The 18,944-nt window shown below is 47.4% G+C and overlaps 1 protein-coding gene and 1 long non-coding RNA gene across 3 annotated transcripts; one reads left to right on the top strand and one right to left on the bottom strand.

Moving 5' to 3' along the window:
• Nucleotides 1–300: 300 nt before the first annotated feature.
• On the bottom strand, nucleotides 301–7,765 carry LOC310687093. The gene is made up of 2 exons (XR_014516212.1): nucleotides 7,675–7,765; nucleotides 301–5,301 (listed from the first exon to the last, which is right to left on the bottom strand). It is a non-coding gene; the product is annotated as an uncharacterized lncRNA (long non-coding RNA).
• Nucleotides 7,342–18,064, top strand: LOC310686909 (uncharacterized protein). 2 transcript variants are annotated; one of them, XM_083461434.1, is made up of 5 exons: nucleotides 8,046–8,078; nucleotides 8,295–8,376; nucleotides 8,621–8,703; nucleotides 9,363–9,489; nucleotides 13,721–18,064. In XM_083461434.1, the coding sequence occupies exons 3-5, from the start codon at nucleotides 8,683–8,685 to the stop codon at nucleotides 14,809–14,811; spliced, it is 1,239 nt and encodes a 412-aa protein (XP_083317560.1). In that variant the 5' UTR covers nucleotides 8,046–8,078; nucleotides 8,295–8,376; nucleotides 8,621–8,682; the 3' UTR covers nucleotides 14,812–18,064. The 2 variants fall into 2 exon arrangements, with proteins under 2 accessions (XP_083317559.1, XP_083317560.1); XM_083461433.1 differs by lacking the exon at nucleotides 8,621–8,703 and having other exon boundaries at nucleotides 7,342–8,093; nucleotides 9,403–9,489.
• Nucleotides 18,065–18,944: the final 880 nt, after the last annotated feature.

Raw genomic sequence — 18,944 nt, 5'->3', positions numbered from 1 at the left:
GCATGGAGATCAGCTCAGACTCCATGTTTTGGCAACATGACAAGTCTGTCATCCGGGATGCCTGGCGATTCCTGCTCCCTGGCCAGCCTGAGAGATCATTGGAAAGGGCGGATTTCTTGACTCCAGAATCCATCACCGCAGACCCATTTCATTCAGGCATAGAGATCTGCTCTTTGGACCAGTCTGCTTGCATCATGGTGTTATGGTAAAATCTGGGTGCGAGGCTGCTCTGCCACCCAGCTCGTCGGACTAAGTCCGCGGGTCCCTGCGGAGGAAAATGAGCTCAGCCGGAGACAGGAGCAAACTGCAGAAGATCCAAGTTTATTGCGCAACAGGTTCAAGGCGAGATTGAACAGCGAGAAAGGGGTGACATGAACTTTTGAAATTTCCCTCCATGTCCCAGAATACAGTGCAAAATACATCCCAGTTACATCATGAATACATTAAGAAGAGGCTGGGTTACACAGATTACATCATGAATACTTTAAGAAGAGGTTGGGTTACACAGGATTAACATATGGAGGCCCCTTCATGGATCACTGCCTTGCCGTGGCGAAGGGGCTTGAAGAACTCAGAGAAGCTATGAACTACGCCGAGCAGGGCACACAAGATGAACAGGTCATAGTGGAGAGTTTTGACCAAACGTGATCCACCTGGAGGAGGAACCGGCAAGCCACTCCAGTATCCTTGCCAAGAAAACTCCATGGACAAAGACAACAGGCATATAAAAGTTATGACGCTGGAAGATGAGCCCCTCAGGTCGGAAGGCGTCCAACATGCTACTGGGGAAGAGCGGAGGGCAAGTACAAGTAGATCCAGAGCTGATGAAGCGGCTGGGCCAAAGCCGAAAGGACGCTCAGTTGCGGATATGCCTGGAAGCAAAAGGAAAGTCCAATGCTGTAAAGAAAAATATTGCATAGGAGCCTGGAATGTAAGAACCATGAACCTGGGTAAGTTGGAGGTGGTAAAAAATGAGATGGCAAGAATAAATATTGACATCCTGGGCATCAGTGAATTAAAATGGACGGGAATGGGCGAATTCAGTTCGGATGACCATCACATCTACTACTGTGGGCAAGAAACCCGTAAAAGAAATGGAGTGGCCCTCATAGTCAACAAAAGAGTGGCGAAAGCTGTACTGGGATGCAATCTCAAAAATGATAGAATGATCTCGATACGAATCCAAGGCAGACCTTTTAACATCACAGTAATCCAAGTTTATGCACCAACTACTGGTGCTGAAGAAACTGAAATTGACCAATTCTATGAAGACTTACAACACCTTATAGAAGTGACACCAAAGAAGGATGTTCTTCTCATTATAGGGGATTGGAATGCTAAAGTAGGGAGGCAAGAGATAAAAGGAACAACTGGCAAGTTTGGCCTTGGAGATCAAAACGAAGCAGGGCAAAGGCTAATAGAGTTCTGTCAAGAGAACAAGCTGGTCATCACAAACACACTTTTCCAACAACACAAGAGACGACTCAACACATGGACATCACCAGACGGGCAGCATCGAAATCAGATTGATTATATTCTCTGCAGCCAAAGATGGAGAAGCTCTATACAGTCAGCAAAAACAAGACCTGGAGCTGACTGTGGCTCAGATCATCAGCTTCTTATAGCAAAATTCAAGCTTAAACTGAAGAAAGTAGGAAAAACCACTGGGCCGGTAAGATACAATCTAAGTCAAATCCCTTATGAATACACAGTGGAAGTGACGAACAGGTTTAAGGATTTAGATTTGGTGGACAGAGTGCCTGAAGAACTATGGATGGAGGCTCGTAACATTGTACAGGAGGCAGCAACGAAAACCATCCCAATGAAAAGGAAATGCAAGAAAGCAAAGTGGCTGTCCAACGAGGCCTTACAAATAGCGGAGGAGAGAAGGCAAGCAAAATGCGAGGGAGATAGTGAAAGATACAGGAAACTGAATGCAGATTTCCAAAGAATAGCAAGGAGAGACAAGAAGGCCTTCTTAAACGAGCAATGCAAACAAATAGAGGAAAACAACAGAATGGGAAGAACCAGAGATCTGTTCAAGAAAATTGGAGATATGAAAGGAACATTTCGTACAAACATTACCACAATAAAGGACAAAAGTGGTAAGGACCTAACAGAAGCAGAAGACATCAAGAAGAGGTGGCAAGAATACACAGAGGAATTATACCAGAAAGATATGGATGTCTCGTACACCCCAGGTAGTGTGGTTGCTGACCTTGAGCCAGACATCATGGAAAGTGAAGTCAAATGGGCCTTAGAAAGCACTGCAAATAACAAGGCCAGTGGAAGTGATGGTATTCCAGCTGAACTATTTAAAATTTTAAAAGATGATGCTGTTAAGGTGCTACACTCAATATGCCAGCAAATTTGGAAAACTCAGCAGTGGCCAGAAGATTGGAGAAGATCAGTCTACATCCCAATCCCAAAGAAGGGCAGTGCCAAAGAATGCTCCAACTACCGCACAATTGCACTCATTTCACACGTTAGTAAGGTTATGCTTAAAATTCTACAAGGAAGGCTCAAGCAGTATGTGGATCGAGAACTCCCAGAAGTGCAAGCTGGATTTAGAAGAGGCAGAGGAACCAGAGACCAAATTGCAAACATGCGCTGGATTATGGAGAAAGCTAGAGAGTTCCAGAAAGACATCTACTTCTGCTTCATTGACTATGCAAAAGCCTTTGACTGTGTCGACCACAGCAAACTATGGCAAGTTCTTAAAGAAATGGGAGTGCCTGATCACCTCATCTGTCTCCTGAGAAATCTCTATGTGGGACAAGAAGCTACAGTTAGAACTGGATATGGAACAACTGATTGGTTCAAAATTGGGAAAGGAGTACGACAAGGCTGTATTTTGTCTCCCTGCTTATTTAATTTATATGCAGAATACATCATGCGAAAGGCTGGGCTGGATGAATCCCAAGCTGGAATTAAGATTGCCGGAAGAAATATCAACAACCTCAGATATGCAGATGACACAACCTTGATGGCAGAAAGTGAGGAGGAATTAAAGAATCTTTTAATGAGGGTGAAAGAGGAGAGCGCAAAACATGGTCTGAAGCTCAACATCAAAAAAAGAAGATCATGGCCACTGGTCCCATCACCTCCTGGCAAATAGAAGGGGAAGAAATGGAGGCAGTGAGAGATTTTACTTTCTTGGGCTCCATGATCACTGCAGATGGTGACAGCAGCCACGATATTAAAAAACGCCTGCTTCTTGGGAGAAGGGCAATGACAGGCCTAGACAGCATCTTGAGAAGTAGAGACATCACCTTGCCAACAAAGGTCCGTATACTTAAAGCCATGGTTTTCCCAGTAGTGATGTATGGAAGTGAGAGCTGGACAATAAAGAAGGCTGATCGCCGAAGAATTGATGCTTTTGAATTATGGTGCTGGAGAAGACTCTTGAGAGTCCCATGGACTGCAAGAAGATCAAACGCATCCATTCTTAAGGAAATCAGCCCTGAGTGCTCACTGGAAGGACAGATCGTGAAGCTGAGGCTCCAGTACTTTGGCCACCTCATGAGAAGAGAAGACTCCCTGGAGAAGACACTGATGCTGGGAAAGATGGAGGGCACAAGGAGAAGGGGGCGACAGAGGACGAGATGGTTGGACAGTGTTTTCGAAGTTACCAGCATGAGTTTCACCAAACTGCGGGAGGTAGTGGAGGACAGAGGTGCCTGGCGTGCTCTGGTCCATGGGGTCACGAAGAGTCGGACACGACTAAACGACTAAACAACAACAACATATGGAGGAGGGAGGGGGGAATATGCAGAGCTGGAGATATGCGCAGATAAGCGCATCCTGAATACCGGTGATGAATAGACAATGGTCCATGTACTGGCATTGCTCGGAGGAAAGGCTTGGCAGAGTGATTTGACAGGATTAGGGTCTTGACACCTTGCTTGAGGGATTATGGAGGACAGGGGAGGTGTCATGGAGTCCTAGAGAAATTGAGCAAATTGGCACGTTGATTTTCTATGAATTTTATAGATTTGAGTCCCTTTTGACATTGACAATTGGAAATAAATGGATATATTGTAGCGAAGAAGAAGGTGAAGAAGACATGCCCCCCATTCCGTATCAGTGGGGATCACCAATGGATCATATGGATCATCCATGATGTCATACCCATCTCAGGTGGGGGGGGGCCCCTCAGGAAGAATCTCCTGCCACGTGACGGGGGTCAGACAGGGCTGCTGTTTTGCTCTCCTTACTATTTCAGCTCAGCTTTTCCTGGCAGAAGTTACATTTCATCAAGAAATGGGTGGATTCATTGAGGAAACGGGGCTACGTTGTAAAGAGGCAAGTGTGTATACTTTGTTACCACCCAGTGAGTTGTGTTGCAAAGGCCATTTGCAGAACGGCTCCTATTGTATCACCTGTGGCTACATGCTGGAGTTTGGGTCTTTTTGCGGAAATGTGTCTGTGTAAATGCACTTATCCCCATGCATTTATAATGGCATGACATTACTGTAAATCCCATGAAATCCACAAGCACCAGAACCATAAGCCCACACGAAGCAGCCCTTTATCTCTGTGTTGTTGGCTATGAAAAGCTGTATGTCCAACGACAACAACATGTACAACAAGAACAAGAACATTGTCTCTGGGCAGCTTCCAAAAGAATAGAAGAAAACATGACCCAACATGAAATACTGTATTAAAAGCTTCCCGATACGGAGCTGCTTTTAGGCATCTACGGAGGTTTGTCTCCTTGACATCTGGTGGGAGGGTGTTCCACAGGGCAGTCACGACAACCGAGAAGGCCCTCTGTAACCTCACTTCTCGCAATGAGGGACCTGCCAGAAGACCCTCGGAGCTGGACCTCAGTGTCCGGGCTGAGCGATGGACGTGGAGGCGCTCCTCCCCTTCTACTGGGCTGAGACCATTTGGGGCTTTCAAGGTCAGCGCCAGCACTTTGAATGGTGCTCGGAAATGGACCAGGAGCCAGTGAAGATTTCTTAGGACCCGTGTTCAGGGGCCAGCTGTTCAGCTGCTGTCCAAAACTGAATGTATCCGTTGCCGGAAATAATCCATAAACCTCTCCTACTCTGCCTTCTCGGGATGCCATTGGTACGCGATGCTCCTGCTCTCGGGAGAGGGAGAGTCGTGAGTTGGGTGTGCTCTTCTTGCCAAGGGCTAAACAGAAACGAGCTAGATTCCTAGACAGGAAAGTAAGACGGGGGGGGGGGCAGGGTCCTCCAGAGCGAAAGCCCAACCCCTCCCTTTCCTGCAAGAAGTCGGGCGTGTGGGGGTCCCGTTGGTTCGGCTCTGCAGAGGCTGCCTGGGGGGGGGCGCCTGTTGGGATCCGGTGAGTCTCCTCTCTCCCAGGATAGGGCCCATGGGGAGAGCGGGGGTCCCAGCGCTGCATGGCGAAAGGGGGGCAAGTCAGGGTCGCAGGAGGGCGGCAGGTCTGCTCTTCCTTTGCATGGATGCGCTGCTGGCCCCTTGGGTCCATTCAGATGTATGGATCAGTCCCCTTTTATGACAGAGGTTGGCTGCGGATGGAAACATTCAGACATGAAATATACCCTGGTCCCTAAAACCTCACCTGTGCAAGGAAGGAAGGAAGGAAGGAAGGAAGGAAGGAAGGAAGGAAGGAAGGAAGGAAGGAAGGGCGGCAGAGAAGAGAAAGCGCTTCCTCTTGCAGGGCAGAGTAAAACCTGTGGAACTGCCTCCCACAAGAGCCAGGGAGGCCACCAATCAAGGTGGCGTTAAAAGAGGAGGAGACCAATCCGTGGAGGAGGAGGAGAGGGCGATGGGGGGGGGTTCCTCTGCTCTATGGGGCAGCCCTATGGCCTGATCCTGCAGGACTCATTTTCTCCTCCAGTGCTTAGTTCCTCCAGATGCAAGTGTGTCCTCTGAGATTGCTTGGGGTTGAGCTAGATGATCCTTGGGGTGCCTTCCACCTCTATCGTTCTATGAAAGCACCACTGGAGGTCTCACAAGCCAAGGCACTGAGAGCAGGAGAGGTCCTGCTGGAAAGGAAACAACCAGCGCAACTGTTTTTAAAAAAGGAATCCAATGTGTTTGTTGTGGGGGGACTCAGTGGAGAGGGGTAGACCCATGGATGCCGCCTTGATCTTGGGGAAAGAGGTGGGAGAGAAATGCCATTCATAAAGAGAGGCAGCCCAGCCAATCATCTGGCTGTTGCATTTTGGGCCAGTTCCCGAGTCGCCTTCAAGGCAGTTCCACACAGAGAGCGTTGCAACCATCCCATCTGGTGCAGAGCAGGGAGGACCAGGGCCATGTCCTCTCTGTCCCGAAAGGTCTGTGGGGTGGGGAACTAGCCTGAGCTGGACATGGGCCTCAAGCGACCATGATGGACCCAGGAGTGTCCTCAAGTATTCATGACTGGGCAGGGGACATGTTAAGCAATGTAACATCATCATCCTTATTGCTTGTTCCCTGCCCATCACCCGAATTTCCACGAGCAGATTACAAAATTTAAAAAACAGCAATAAGAACAGTTGAAAACACATTACACGCATAGAAAGGCGAGTCCCACTTCATTTGCTTTTGAGTGTTGTTGTCCTTTGACCCCACCCACATGTCATTTGGCCCTCAGGAGTTAGCCAGATAAGGGAATAAATGTGCACTGAATGGGGCTGAGCAGGAGAGCAACTCTTGAGGAACCCTGAGTTAGGACCCCCACTATAACCCAATGCTCAGATAACACTCAGTACAAATGAGTCACTTGTCAATCACAGTTCTGACTTCATTCCTTGACTGAAAACTCTGAAAGGCAGGAGCAACCAGGCTGATTCATCTCTCAGAAAGACCAGCAGTTCCCTGCACATTTTGCATGGTCACTTTCCCTCTAGGAAGGTTGGAGACTTACTGTATTTGTCTCTCCATAAGACACACTTTTTCCCTCCTAAAAAGGGGAAATGTGTGTGCGTCTTATGGAGGGAATGCAGGCGGGAGGCAGGCAGAAAACACCCCCAAGAGCTGCACATACGCTCCGCGCGGCTCTTGCAAGCTTTTCCCAGAGGAGGGAGGAGGAACTGACGCGGCCAGTCAGTTCCTTCTCCCTCCTCGTAGAAAAGCCCGCAGGAGCCGTGCACCCTTTAAAGAGCGTGCGGCTCTTGCTGGCTTTTGTGGGAGGTGGGGGAAGGGACTGAGGGGCTGCCCCTCAGTCCCTTCCCCCACCTCCTGGAGAAGCTCCCAAGAGCCACACTCCCTTTCACTAGCCGCGTGGAGCATGTGTGCGGGGCTCTTGGGGGCTTCTCCCTCCTGGGAAAAAGCCTGCAAGCACCACACACACGCTCCACGCGGCTCGTGAAAGGGAGCGCTGAGCAGAGCCTGGGATCCATACAGGCTCTGCTCAGTACTCCCTTTAAAAATGTTTTTTTTTTTCTTGCATTCCCCTTCTAAAAACTAGGTGTGCCTTATAGTCAGGTGCATCTTATGGAGCAAAAAATACATTTTCTTTCTCCTTTCTAAAGAAACCTCAAGAGTCTGAGTTGTGGTGGAGTCCAGAGCTGGCTCTTTCAAGACTCATACATGCTTCCTCACAGAACATTTTCCTCTTCCAGGCAATATGTCAGTTTTGTAACAGAACGATGTATTCGGTTTGTAGAATTTCCTAGCACCTCTGATTCCGACAGACAGAACTTGGCAGAAGATCAAGGGATTCCTTCATCTCTCTTGGAGGCTTCCTGAGAGCACAGATGGATGAGGAAAACTCAGCTGGCCATGAAGCAGGAAGAGACCATGCCATCAGAACTGGGAGCAGTGGGGGATTCTGGGAAAAAACTGTGCAGAAGATCCTGGGTGAGGAGGACACCCTTTGCTCAGAGGTGCAGAGCCAGCAGTTCAGGTAGTTCTGCTTCCAGGAGGCCAAAGGACCTCGAGAGGTTTGCAGCCGACTCTACAACCTTTACCATCAATGGCTGAAGCCAGAAAGGCACACAAAAGCTGAGATGCTGGACCTGGTGATCTTGGAGCAGTTCCTGGCTGTCCTTCCACTGGAGATGGAGAACTGGGTGAGGGAATGCGGAACAGAGACCAGTACCCAGGCAGTGGCGCTGGCCGAAGGTTTCCTCCTGAGTCAGGCAGAGGAGAGAAAGCAGGCAGAGAGAAAGCAGGTGAGAGAGACTTTCCTCTGGATACTCCAAAGGGGCTCCGAACTTGAGTGACAATATCTGAAAAATCACTATTAATATACCATCCTTTTTTTGGAAAGCAGCCATTGAATATTATCAGATTGCCCTTCAGTTTTTGCCTCTGTCATTCCTTTTCTAACTCTTCTTCATATTCTCTGTTTTGAATCTTTGTTGCTATTTTAGAGACAGGATCTGTTTGCAGAAATGGGCCCAGATTCCTCTGAGACCAAAAGGACTCCATTGGACACCAGAGAGAGGCTGCTGGGTAAGGAAGGAGTCCGTTCTCCGTTTGGTCCCTTTCTGTGGATATCAAAACAAATCCATGGGTTCTTGATATATATTTTTTTGGGGGGGAGGGAGGAAGACACCAAGAGCACCAAGGAGGGAGATGTATTTTTTAACCCAAATAAATTATAAAATGGGTCCAAATGTCCAGATGCACTCAGAAGGTGAGACCTTTTTGGGAGCAGCTGCACTCCTGGTTTCCCAATTACCTCTGTCTCTTGCAGGTGACCAGATGATGCCAGCAAGACCTCCTCTTCCATCTATTCCTGGTGGTTAAGGAGAAAAAATGGCTGTGGAAGCAGCCCAGGTAGAGGGAGGGAGCCCTGTGGGGAAGGGGGCTGAGGGGTGGGGCAGCCAGGGTGCCTCTGGCCCCCAAGGAATGTCTCTCCTCCTCTTGGCTTCTGTCCAAGCTTCTCTGAAGGCATCTTTGTCAAGGGCAGCCTAGACAGAAGCCAAGAGGCTGGGAATGCCATTCAAGAAGCTTAATGTGCTGAGAATAAGGAACAGCCACTTTGCCGTAACTCACCTTCAGAAGGTCAATAAGATCATTCATAAGTCATTGTCGTTTTATTTCTAGAGTTATCATTGAATGCTATGATAGGCTTCTAAGCAGTTCATCAAGCCTCAAAAATAGTTCCCAGGAATCACCTATCTTGTCGCATCAGTTGCACAATGGGGTTTCCCCACCTTCTCCTCCCTCCATTCCCCCAGTGCACTTCTTGAAGTTGTCTTTAGGGCATCAGAAGGGTCTCCCCCCCCCCCCAAGAACAGCACATGGGGAGCAGAGAGGGGATCCTTCCATCTGGCACAGACAGAAGGATTTTCAGAACACAATGTAGAGTTCTACCCATTTACACAGAGATTAATGTCCATCACTAAATCACACAAGAAAAGAATTCCACTAAGACATTAAAAGCAGCACCCACAATTAAAACGTGCAGCAGGACCTCATCATTTCTCTCTTAGGGTCCAGTGTGCTTTGAAGATGTTGCTGTTCATTTCACAGACAAGGAATGGGTGTTGCTGGATCCTGACCAGAGAGCTCTGCATAAGGAAGTCATGGAGGAGAATCATGGGATCGTGGCCTCTCTCAGTAAGGCTCCCTTGTGGATCCTAATCTCTCTTTGGAAATTCCATGCATATCTCTCTGTGATAAGCCTCCCTGGTTTTGAGGGAGCTCTACAGGGCCACTTGCAGCATTTGGGATTCTAATACCCCTTAAACTCACCTTAAATGGAGGGCTATCAACTGTTTTGACCTTGGACATGATCAAGCCAGCATAGACCTTGCTGAGAATGGAATGGGAACATGCTGGGAATTTGAGGTTAGGAAAGCACATCTTTGTTTGACACTGTCCTGCCTTGTATTGCCCAAAATCTTCTTGACACAGAGCTTGTGGAAGGCATTGAGGGGTTGTTTCTGATGGTTGTAATTGTCCATGACTCACTTCACAAAGCAGCTTGCTCAACACACAATCCTGATAGACCTTCATCTTGGTATTGAACGGTAAGCATCCCATTCGCCCATACTCTTTTGGAGAGGTGAGCCATTGCCGTAACTGCCTCACCAGTACACTTGTCCAGGTCAGCATCAACGAAGAGGTTAGAATCATAGAATCATAGAGTTGGAAGAGACCACAAGGGCCATCGAGTCCAACCCCCTGCCAAGCAGGAAACACCATCAGAGCACTCCTGACATATGACTGTCAAGCCTCTGCTTAAAGACCTCCAAAGTAGGAGACTCCACCACACTCCTTGGCAGCAAATTCCACTGTCAAACAGCTCTTACTGTCAGGAAGTTCTTCCTAATGTTTAGGTGGAATCTTCTTTCTTGTAGTTTGGATCCATTGCTCCGTGTCCGCTTCTCTGGAGCAGCAGAAAACAACCTTTCTCCCTCCTCTATGTGACATCCTTTTATATATTTGAACATGGCTATCATATCACCCCTTAACCTCCTCTTCTCCAGGCTAAACATGCCCAGCTCCCTTAGCCGTTCCTCATAAGGCATCGTTTCCAGGCCTTTGACCATTTTGGTTGCCCTCCTCTGGACACGTTCCAGTTTGTCAGTGTCCTTCTTGAATTGTGGTGCCCAGAACTGGACACAGTACTCCAGGTGAGGTCTGACCAGAGCAGAATACAGTGGCACTATTACTTCCCTTGATCTAGATGCTGTACTCCTATTGATGCAGCCCAGAATTGCATTGGCTTTTTTAGCTGCCGCATCACACTGTTGGCTCATGTCAAGTTTGTGGTCAACCAAGACTCCTAGATCCTTTTCACATGTACTGCTGTCAAGCCAGGTGTCACCCATCTTGTCGTTGATAAGATGTTGAATAAGACCGGGCCCAAGACAGAACCCTGTGGCACCCCACTAGTCACTCTTCTCCAGGATGAAGAGGAACCATTGATGAGCACCCTTTGGGTTCGGTCAGTCAGCCAGTTACAAATCCACTGAGTGGTAGCATAGTCAAGAACGCATTTTACCAGCTTCTTTACAAGAATATCATGGGGCACCTTGCCAAATGCCTTGCTGAAATCAAGGTAGGCTACATCCACTGCGTTCCCTTCATCTACCAGGCTTGTAATTCTGTCAAAAAACGAGATCAGGTTAGTCTGACATGACTTATTTTTCAGAAATCCATGCTGACTATTGGTGATCACAGCATTCCTTTCTAGGTGCTCACAGACTGTTTGCTTAATGATCTGCTCCAGAATCTTCCCTGGTATTGATGTCAGACTCACTGGGTCATAATTATTTGGGTCCTCTCTTTTCCCCTTTTTGAAAATAGGTACAACATTTGCCCTCCTCCAGTCTGCTGGGACTTCGCCTGTTCTCCAGGAATTCTCAAAGATGACTGCCAGTGGTTCTGAGATCACATCTGCCAGTTCTTTTAATACTCTTGGATGCAGTTCATCTGGCCCTGGAGACTTGAATACATCTAAACTAGCCAAGTATTCTTGTACTATCTCCTTAGTTATTCTGGGCTGTGTTTCCTCTGCTGAATCATTTGCTCCAAATTCTTCAGGTCGGGCATTGTTTTCTTTATCGGAGAAGACTGAGGCAAAGAAGGCATTGAGGAGTTCAGCCCTTTCTGTGTCCCCTGTTTGCATTTCACCATCTTCTCCTCTGAGTGACCCCACTGTTTCTTTGTTCTTCCTTTTGCTACGAACATACCCATAAAAGCCTTTTTTGTTGCTTTTAACCTCTCTAGCAAGCCTGAGTTCATTCTGTGCTTTAGCTTTTCTGACTTTGTGTCTACACGTGCTGGCTATTTGTTTGAATTCTTCTTTGGTGGTTTCCCCCCTTTTCCATTTTTTGTACACATCCTTTTTTAATCTTAACTCAGTTAAAAGTTCTTTAGATAGCCACCCTGGCTTCTTTAGGCACCTTCCATGTTTCCGTCTCATTGGTATTGCCTGAAGTTGTGCTTTTACTATCTCCCTCTTAACAAACTCCCAGCCATCATGAACTCCCTTTCCTTTTAGTATTACTGTCCATGGGATCTCACCCAGCACTTCCCTAAGTTTTATGAAGTCGGCTTTCTTAAAGTCAAGAAATTGAGTCCTAGTATGCTTGGCTGCTCCTTTCCGCTGTATAGTAAACTTCAGAAGAGCATGATCACTCGTGCCTAATGATCCTTCCACTTCTACCCCACTAACCAGGTCATCAACATTGGTTAGGACCAGATCTAAAATGGCTGTTCCTCTTGTTGCTTCTCCCACTTTCTGGACAATGAAGTTGTCTGCAAGGGCAGTGAGGAATCTGTTTGACCTTATGCTCTTGGCTGAGTTTGACATCCAACAAATATCTGGGTAATTGAAGTCCCTCATTACTACTATCTCCCTTCCTTTTGCATGCTTGGCCATCTGTTCCAGGAAGGCATCATCTATGTCCTCCGATTGGCTTGGGGATCTATAGTAAACTCCCACAATGAGGTCCCTGTTATTCTTCTCTCCTTAAATTTTGACCCAAATGCTCTCACTTTGGCTTTGAGGTTCTAAATCTTGGATCTCTTCACAGGTATACACATCCCTGACATATAACGCCACTCCTCCTCCTTTCTTGTCTGGTCTGTTTCTCTGAAATAGATTGTATCCCTCCATTTTTACATTCCAATCATGGGACTTATCCCACCAGGTTTCAGTGATGCCTATTATGTCATATTTAGTTTGCTGTACCAAGAGCTCAAGCTCATCTTGTTTATTTCCCATGCTTTGCGCATTAGTGTACAGACATTGAAGTACATTAATCATTCCCCCGTGTCTCTTATTTAAGGATTTTTTCCTCCCACCACTAGGTCTGCGTGCTGTTTGCTCCATTCGGTCTATGACATTTGGATGATCATCTTCATCAATTGATAGACTCCTACCTTCAGGAGCACTGTCTCCCTCCCCCACATTGGTCAGTTTAAAGCCCTCCTGATGAGGTTTCTGAGATTTTTTGCAAAAACATTCCTCCCAACCGTTGTGAGGTGCAGCCCATCGCTTGCCAGAAGTCCATCTTCAAGAAACTGCAGTCCGTGATCTAAGAATCTAAACCGTTCCTGTTTACACCATTTGCGAAGCCAGCTGTTCACTTCCACTATTTTTCCCTCTCTCCCTGGGCCACGTCGTTCAACTGGGAGGACAGATGAGATGACAATTTGTGCATTTAATTGCTTCAATTTCCTGCCCAGAGCCTCATAATCTCTTTTGATCTTCTGGAGGCTATTGCTTGCAGTGTCATTGGTTCCCACATGAAGCAAGAGGAAGGGGTATTTGTCAGGTTGTTGGTTTCTTAGGTAGACACAATCATCCACCACCTCCACTGTCTGAAACTCGCATGGTTCTAGGCACATTTTGCAACAGGGAATGTCATAGACACGAGCAGTTTCCGAGCTCTGCTGGCAGAACCTAAGATTGCGGATTAAAACTGCAGAGTGGAAGGAAAGGAGGACCTTTTTCTTCCTCTCCACTTCCAGCTACTCTTTGAAGACTGAAGGAGAGACCTTCTTTAAAAATCAGGGGGGTGGGCAGGGGAAGGACTAGACCATGTGAAAAATGAGCATATTATTTTAGCTGCTGTTCATTCCTTTTCGGCTTTGTATTTTTGTCATAAGAGAGTGCATATGGACATTCAATTTTTGAGCCCATAACCTAGGTTTAAGGTCCTCTTTATGTCCTAGCTGTCCTATCTCTGTTTCTAACACTGACCACCTCTAGTGTGTGGTCAGCAATGTTGATGCATGGAATTCTTCCTCTATCACAAGGGTTAGAGATCAATATTAAATACAGTGGCACTCCATTTCTTCCTGCAGCTCTAATCCATTTCTTTCTTCATTGCAGGTGGTGATGATTTGGAAATTGAGAAAGAGGACGCCCATGACAGAATCCACACAGTGGAGAAGCCATTGCCACTCTTGGAGTGTGGAGAGAGCTTCAGTCACAGCTCCCATTCGACTACCCACCAAAGAAATGCTATTGGGAAGAAACCCTCTCAGTTCTCTGAATGGCGGGAAACTTTCTGTTGGAATGAAAGCCTCACTTCACAGGAAATAATTCCCACAGGGGAGGACCCACTGAAATACTTGGAATGTGGAAAGAGCTTCAGTAACAGTGCACATCTCATTTCACATCAAATAACTCACAGCAGGGAGAAACCCTATCAGGGCTTGGATTGTAGGGAAAGCTTTAATACAAGCACAACCTTCCATAAACAACAGAGAATTCACAGGGGGGAGAAGCCATTTCAATGCCGAGTGTGTGGAAAGAGCTTCAGTCAGAGCACCCATCTCACAGCCCATCAAATAATTCATACAGGTGAGAAACCCTATCAGTGCTCGGAATGTGGGAAGAGCTTTAATCACAGGGCGAATCTCACGGCCCATCAAAGGATTCACAGTGGTGAGAAACCCTTTCAGTGCTCAGAATGTGGGAAGAGTTTCACTGTGAGCTCCGGTGTCGCTTCCCACCAAAGAATTCATACTGGGGAGAAACCCTATCAATGCGTGAATTGTGGAAACAGCTTCAGTCAGAAGGCAAGTCTCATTTCCCATCAAAGAATTCACAGTGGTGAGAAACCCTATCAGTGCTCGGAATGTGGAAAGAGTTACTGCCATAGAGCCAATCTCACTTCCCACCAAAGAATTCACAGTGCTTGGAACGTGGAAAGAGCTTCTGTAAAAGCGCCCATCTCGCTACCCATCAAAGCATTCCTACCAGGGAGAAATCCTATCAATGCTTGGATTGTGGAAAGAGTTTCCTCCAGAGAGCCGATCTCACTTCCCACCAAAGAATTCACACAGGGGGGAAACCATATCAGTGCTTGGAATGTGGAAAGACCTTTAGTCACCATGCCAATCTCATGGCACACCCAAGAATTCACAGTGGTGAGAAACCATATCAGTGCTCCCAATGTGGGAAGGGCTTCACTGTGAGCTCTGGTCTCATTTCCCATCAAATAATTCACAGTGGTGAGAAACCATATCAGTGCTTGGAATGTGAAAAGAGCTTCAGTAAGAGGACCAAGCTCATGGCCCATCAAAGAATTCATACAGGGGAGAATCATAGAATTTTAGACCTGCAGGAGACCCTGTGGTCGTATCAACTAAAGCTTCCATGACACATTGCCTTCAAACTTCTCCTTACAAACCTCCAAGTAAGGAGAGTCCACAACCTTCCAAGGGCGTGTATAATTTGAAGCCATTGGTTTGGGTCGCAGCCTCCAGAGCCGGTGAAAACAAGCTTGTTCAACCTTCCACCTGACAGCCCTTCCTGTTCCTCAGAAGGCTTGGTTTCCCAATGCTTAATTGTCTTGGTCAACCCCCTCTGCACACCTTCCAGCTTGTCAAAATCCTTCTTAAATTGGGGCACCCAGAACTGGACACAGGACTCCAGCTGTGGTCTGAAGAAGGCAGAAGAAAGTGGGGCTGTTACTTCTCTTGATCTGGACACTTGACTTCTTTGGACGCAGCCTAGAATAACAGCCTTTTTTGCTGCTGAATCATACTGTTGACTCATGTTAGTCTAAGACCCCAGGTCTTTTCCACATGTACTACTGGTAAGCCCAGTATCCCCCATCTTATATTTCTGCAGCTAATTCTTCTTGCCTAAGTACAGAATCTTACCTTTCTGCTTAGTGAAATTTATTGGATGCCTTGATATACCACCTGTTTCTTCAAGAAGCTCAGTGTGGTCTTAAGTCATTCTCCCCCTCATCGTTTCATCCTGACAACAACCCTGTGAGGTAGGTTAGGCTGTGAAGTCATCACCCAGTGAGCTTCATGACTGAGTGGAGATTTGAACCCAGATCTCCCAGGTCCTAGTCCAAAACTCTTAAGCACTCTACTCGAATGAGACTCTTGGAAAGTGCATGCATGCACATTTACTTAAAGTTTCAGTGCAATGTCTTGGTGTTTGTATTTTAAATTGGGTACACATGTATCAGAAGAGGCCCCTGCTTGGCCCCTGGGAGGACAGGGGCCCCTTGGGCCTGATCCTGCAGGGCTCACCTGACGCTCTGATGCAAGTGAACCCCCTTTGTCCTTCAGGGAGAACAGGGTTTCCCAAACTTGGGTCTCCAGCTGCTTTTGGACTACAGCTCCCATCACCCTGAGCTAGCAAGACCAGTGGTCAGGGATGATGGCTATTGCCATCAAGATCTCCAGGTGGCTCTGGCAAGTGAGCCCAGCTGCGTGTGACCAGAGTGGGGGAATTCCGTCCTGGTGTCACAGAAATTACAAGGGTGCATGTGTTTACCATCTGACATTATCCCCTGGGTCCAAAACCCCTCTCCCCTCAGTCGCACAAGAACAACACACACATCGTATAAATACAGGAAAACACGGTCTCTGCATTTTATGAATGGAATTTATGGACTCTGTGTTTTATGAATGGGATTTATGAATAACTGAAGCTCACCAATCAAGAGTGCTATGTTTTGACACCTAGCCAATGGGGGAATCCGTAGACAGCTGAAACTCTCTGCAAACCAGCCATTCAGCTCAGCCTTTGCACGGTTGTCTCAGCGCCCTCCTGCTGCTTAGACTATGGGCAACGTATATGAAATGTATCCATTTTGGTTTCGATTGCCTAAAGTTGCTAGAATGTTACAAAGATTGTGTCTGAATGTATCCTTTCAGCTTGACAGCTCAGGGAAAGATACCTAACTTTGCAAATTCATATAATAGCCATTCTTTAACCAATTCTTCCCATTCCAACGCCATTTTAAGGTGAATTTAGGCTTCACCCTCCTCCATGACCCTGGAAGCGGATAGTCATGTAGGCAGTGAGAACAGGGCCTCCTGCCATAATCCACTGAGCATGAGAGCACGTACACTTCGCCCCACCTAGGGAGTGACCAAGGGGCAACAACAGACTTCCATAGAAGCAGCTGACCAAGCCAGGTCTTCTGAAAGCCCATCTCAGGAGAAGCCCTGAGCGCAAGGATGTATGTCGATAGTTTAATTGTTCTCTGGGTGGTGGGTACTTGAGAGGTGTCCGGAGATGTATCTGATAGAAGGACGAACTGCTGAACTTGTGTAACCCTTTGATACCCCTCCCCACTTATGACATACTAGTTGTCGCCGGAAATCACCCCCCCTTTCAGTAACATGTACTGCACAAGCACCGCATCCACACGTACACGTATCTCCCCTTCCTAACCCTAGAGATGTCCCTTTAGAGGGCCATCTCTTAAAAGCCTTCCGTAAATAAGGAAGCGCTGGCTTGACCGCTGTCTGTTTTAGTGCTCCACGCCGCCCTATCCTTATTGAGAGTAGACCGGACGACCGAACTCTAGGTCAAACGGCGACCGCCTCAACCAATCAGCATTGTCGAACAGCGCCCCTTGTGGCGGCCACGCTGGTACTGCAGGCTGCGAGCGCCTGCTCCCTCACCTTTTGACAGTTCTCAATTCATTATTTCCGAGTTCAATGGACCGTGACTGATCTAATCAAAATGTTGCAAGTTGCTTCCGAAAAGGGAAAGTACTTTGAACTTCAGTGACTGTATTCTTCACAAATTCACCAAAAATCAGCCGTACCATGGATTTTCACCGGACCACTTTTATTACACTGCATATTACAAGGACTATCAAAGGGGGGTGAGCTGGGATTGATCGGCCATAATCCTGGAACCGCGCGGTCACGTACACAACGGCCCTTCTCCGGATGGCGGGGCAACCTTGATAACCATCGGGAAGGACTCAGACGAAATGCTATCAGAAAAACAATAAACTGCATACGGTAGTGTATTCCACACAGACTCTAACAAAGGACCCTGACCGGATTCCCCTCAGGGGGCAGGAAGACTTCGCCCTTTCTTTTGCTCCTGGAAATGACTCATGTGGGGGGGAGAGAGGAGGTCTCTGCCAGGTGTCAAGATACTCGGATTACCTGGGTAGCTCCTCCTCGACTCCTCCTGTCCTTTAATAAAATCATGATGTAAATATGATGTAATTCTGGGGGTGTAGTTAAGGGGATTAGTGGTTAATAAAAGTTGGGGTCTCCCATTGTTCGGGGCTTCCATTTTGCTTCACCTTGTGGGCGGTGGGAGTCCTGTCGCGACAGTCTTTTCTAAATAAAGACCGGGCCTACTGGCTGCTGTTTTGCTCTAACTTGCTCTGGTCGGTGTCTTCCTCTGCCCAAGAGAACCCTCGAATTTTCCGTTAACATAGTGAAGATGCTACTTGAAATGTATTCTGGGTGAGGGGGGGGGAGTTAAAAAGGTTGATGTCACCTCAGGCTCGGGGTTCTTGCTCTATGTGGGAATCTGTTGCGCAACAATAAAGATCGTGGTCTACTGATCGCTTGTTTGCTTCAGATTACAGTGGTACCTCTAGTTACGAACTTAATTTGTTCCGGAGGTCTGTAACTCTTCAAGGTTAGCGGAGTTTGTAACTTGAAGCGTTTGTAACATGAGCTGTTTGTAATTCGAGGTACCACTGTACTTGGCTGGAACTTCCTTCTTTCACTGACCTCACAGACTCATGGGGGACGAGCTGGGCCCTCTCAACCCGGGATTTTCCTTATCACTGGCCATCCCCTTTGAGTATAGGGGTCAATGCCCCTATTCCTCCAGCAGGAGCGATTGTGGGGATTCCATTCAGCTGTGCCGTTCTGAAATGGCAATTCTTCAGCCATGGTGGGAGCAGAAAGGGTAGAAGCTGAAGAGGTTTCCCTTTGAGTAGGCTTTGCTTCGCTTTCTGCTGACCTCAGTCTCTTGGATTGTGGCCAGCTTTCCTCGTCCATTTCCCTGAATGCTGAGCAGTGTTGGATGTGTGGGGAAGCAAAATTCACCCCAGAACTTTTCTGCAGGGTTCCCTTCACTGCGCAGAAGGAAGGAGGGAGGGGGGAACACGTACTAATAAAGGGACAGTTCTCTGAATGGAGAGGAGCAGAAAGTGGAGTCCCCTCAAGATCAGTATTGGGACCTGTGGCTTTTCAACTTGTTCATAAATGATCTAGACTTAGGAGGGAGCAGGGAGGGGGCAAAGTTTGCTCATGGCAGCAAATTGTCCAGGGTTGTTCAAACAAAGAGAGATTGCAAGGAGCTCCAAAAGGACCTCTCC

Source organism: Podarcis liolepis, assembly GCF_965112155.1.
Source record: "Podarcis liolepis genome assembly, chromosome: 10".
NCBI lineage: Eukaryota > Metazoa > Chordata > Lepidosauria > Squamata > Lacertidae > Podarcis > Podarcis liolepis.
Note: the sequence above shows the minus strand (reverse complement) of the source record. Positions and strands in the feature narration are given on the sequence as shown.

What these genes read in the sequence shown, in the direction of transcription:
- LOC310686909 (XM_083461433.1), top strand. Translation starts at nt 7,929, where the DNA reads ATGCTGGACCTGGTGATCTTGGAGCAGTTCCTGGCTGTCCTTCCACTG. An exon ending in AGCAGGCAGAGAGAAAGCAG is followed by an intron (nt 8,094 to 8,294) that starts GTGAGAGAGACT and finishes TTGCTATTTTAG; the next exon opens with AGACAGGATCTGTTTGCAGA. An exon ending in CACCAGAGAGAGGCTGCTGG is followed by an intron (nt 8,377 to 9,402) that starts GTAAGGAAGGAG and finishes TTCATTTCACAG; the next exon opens with ACAAGGAATGGGTGTTGCTG.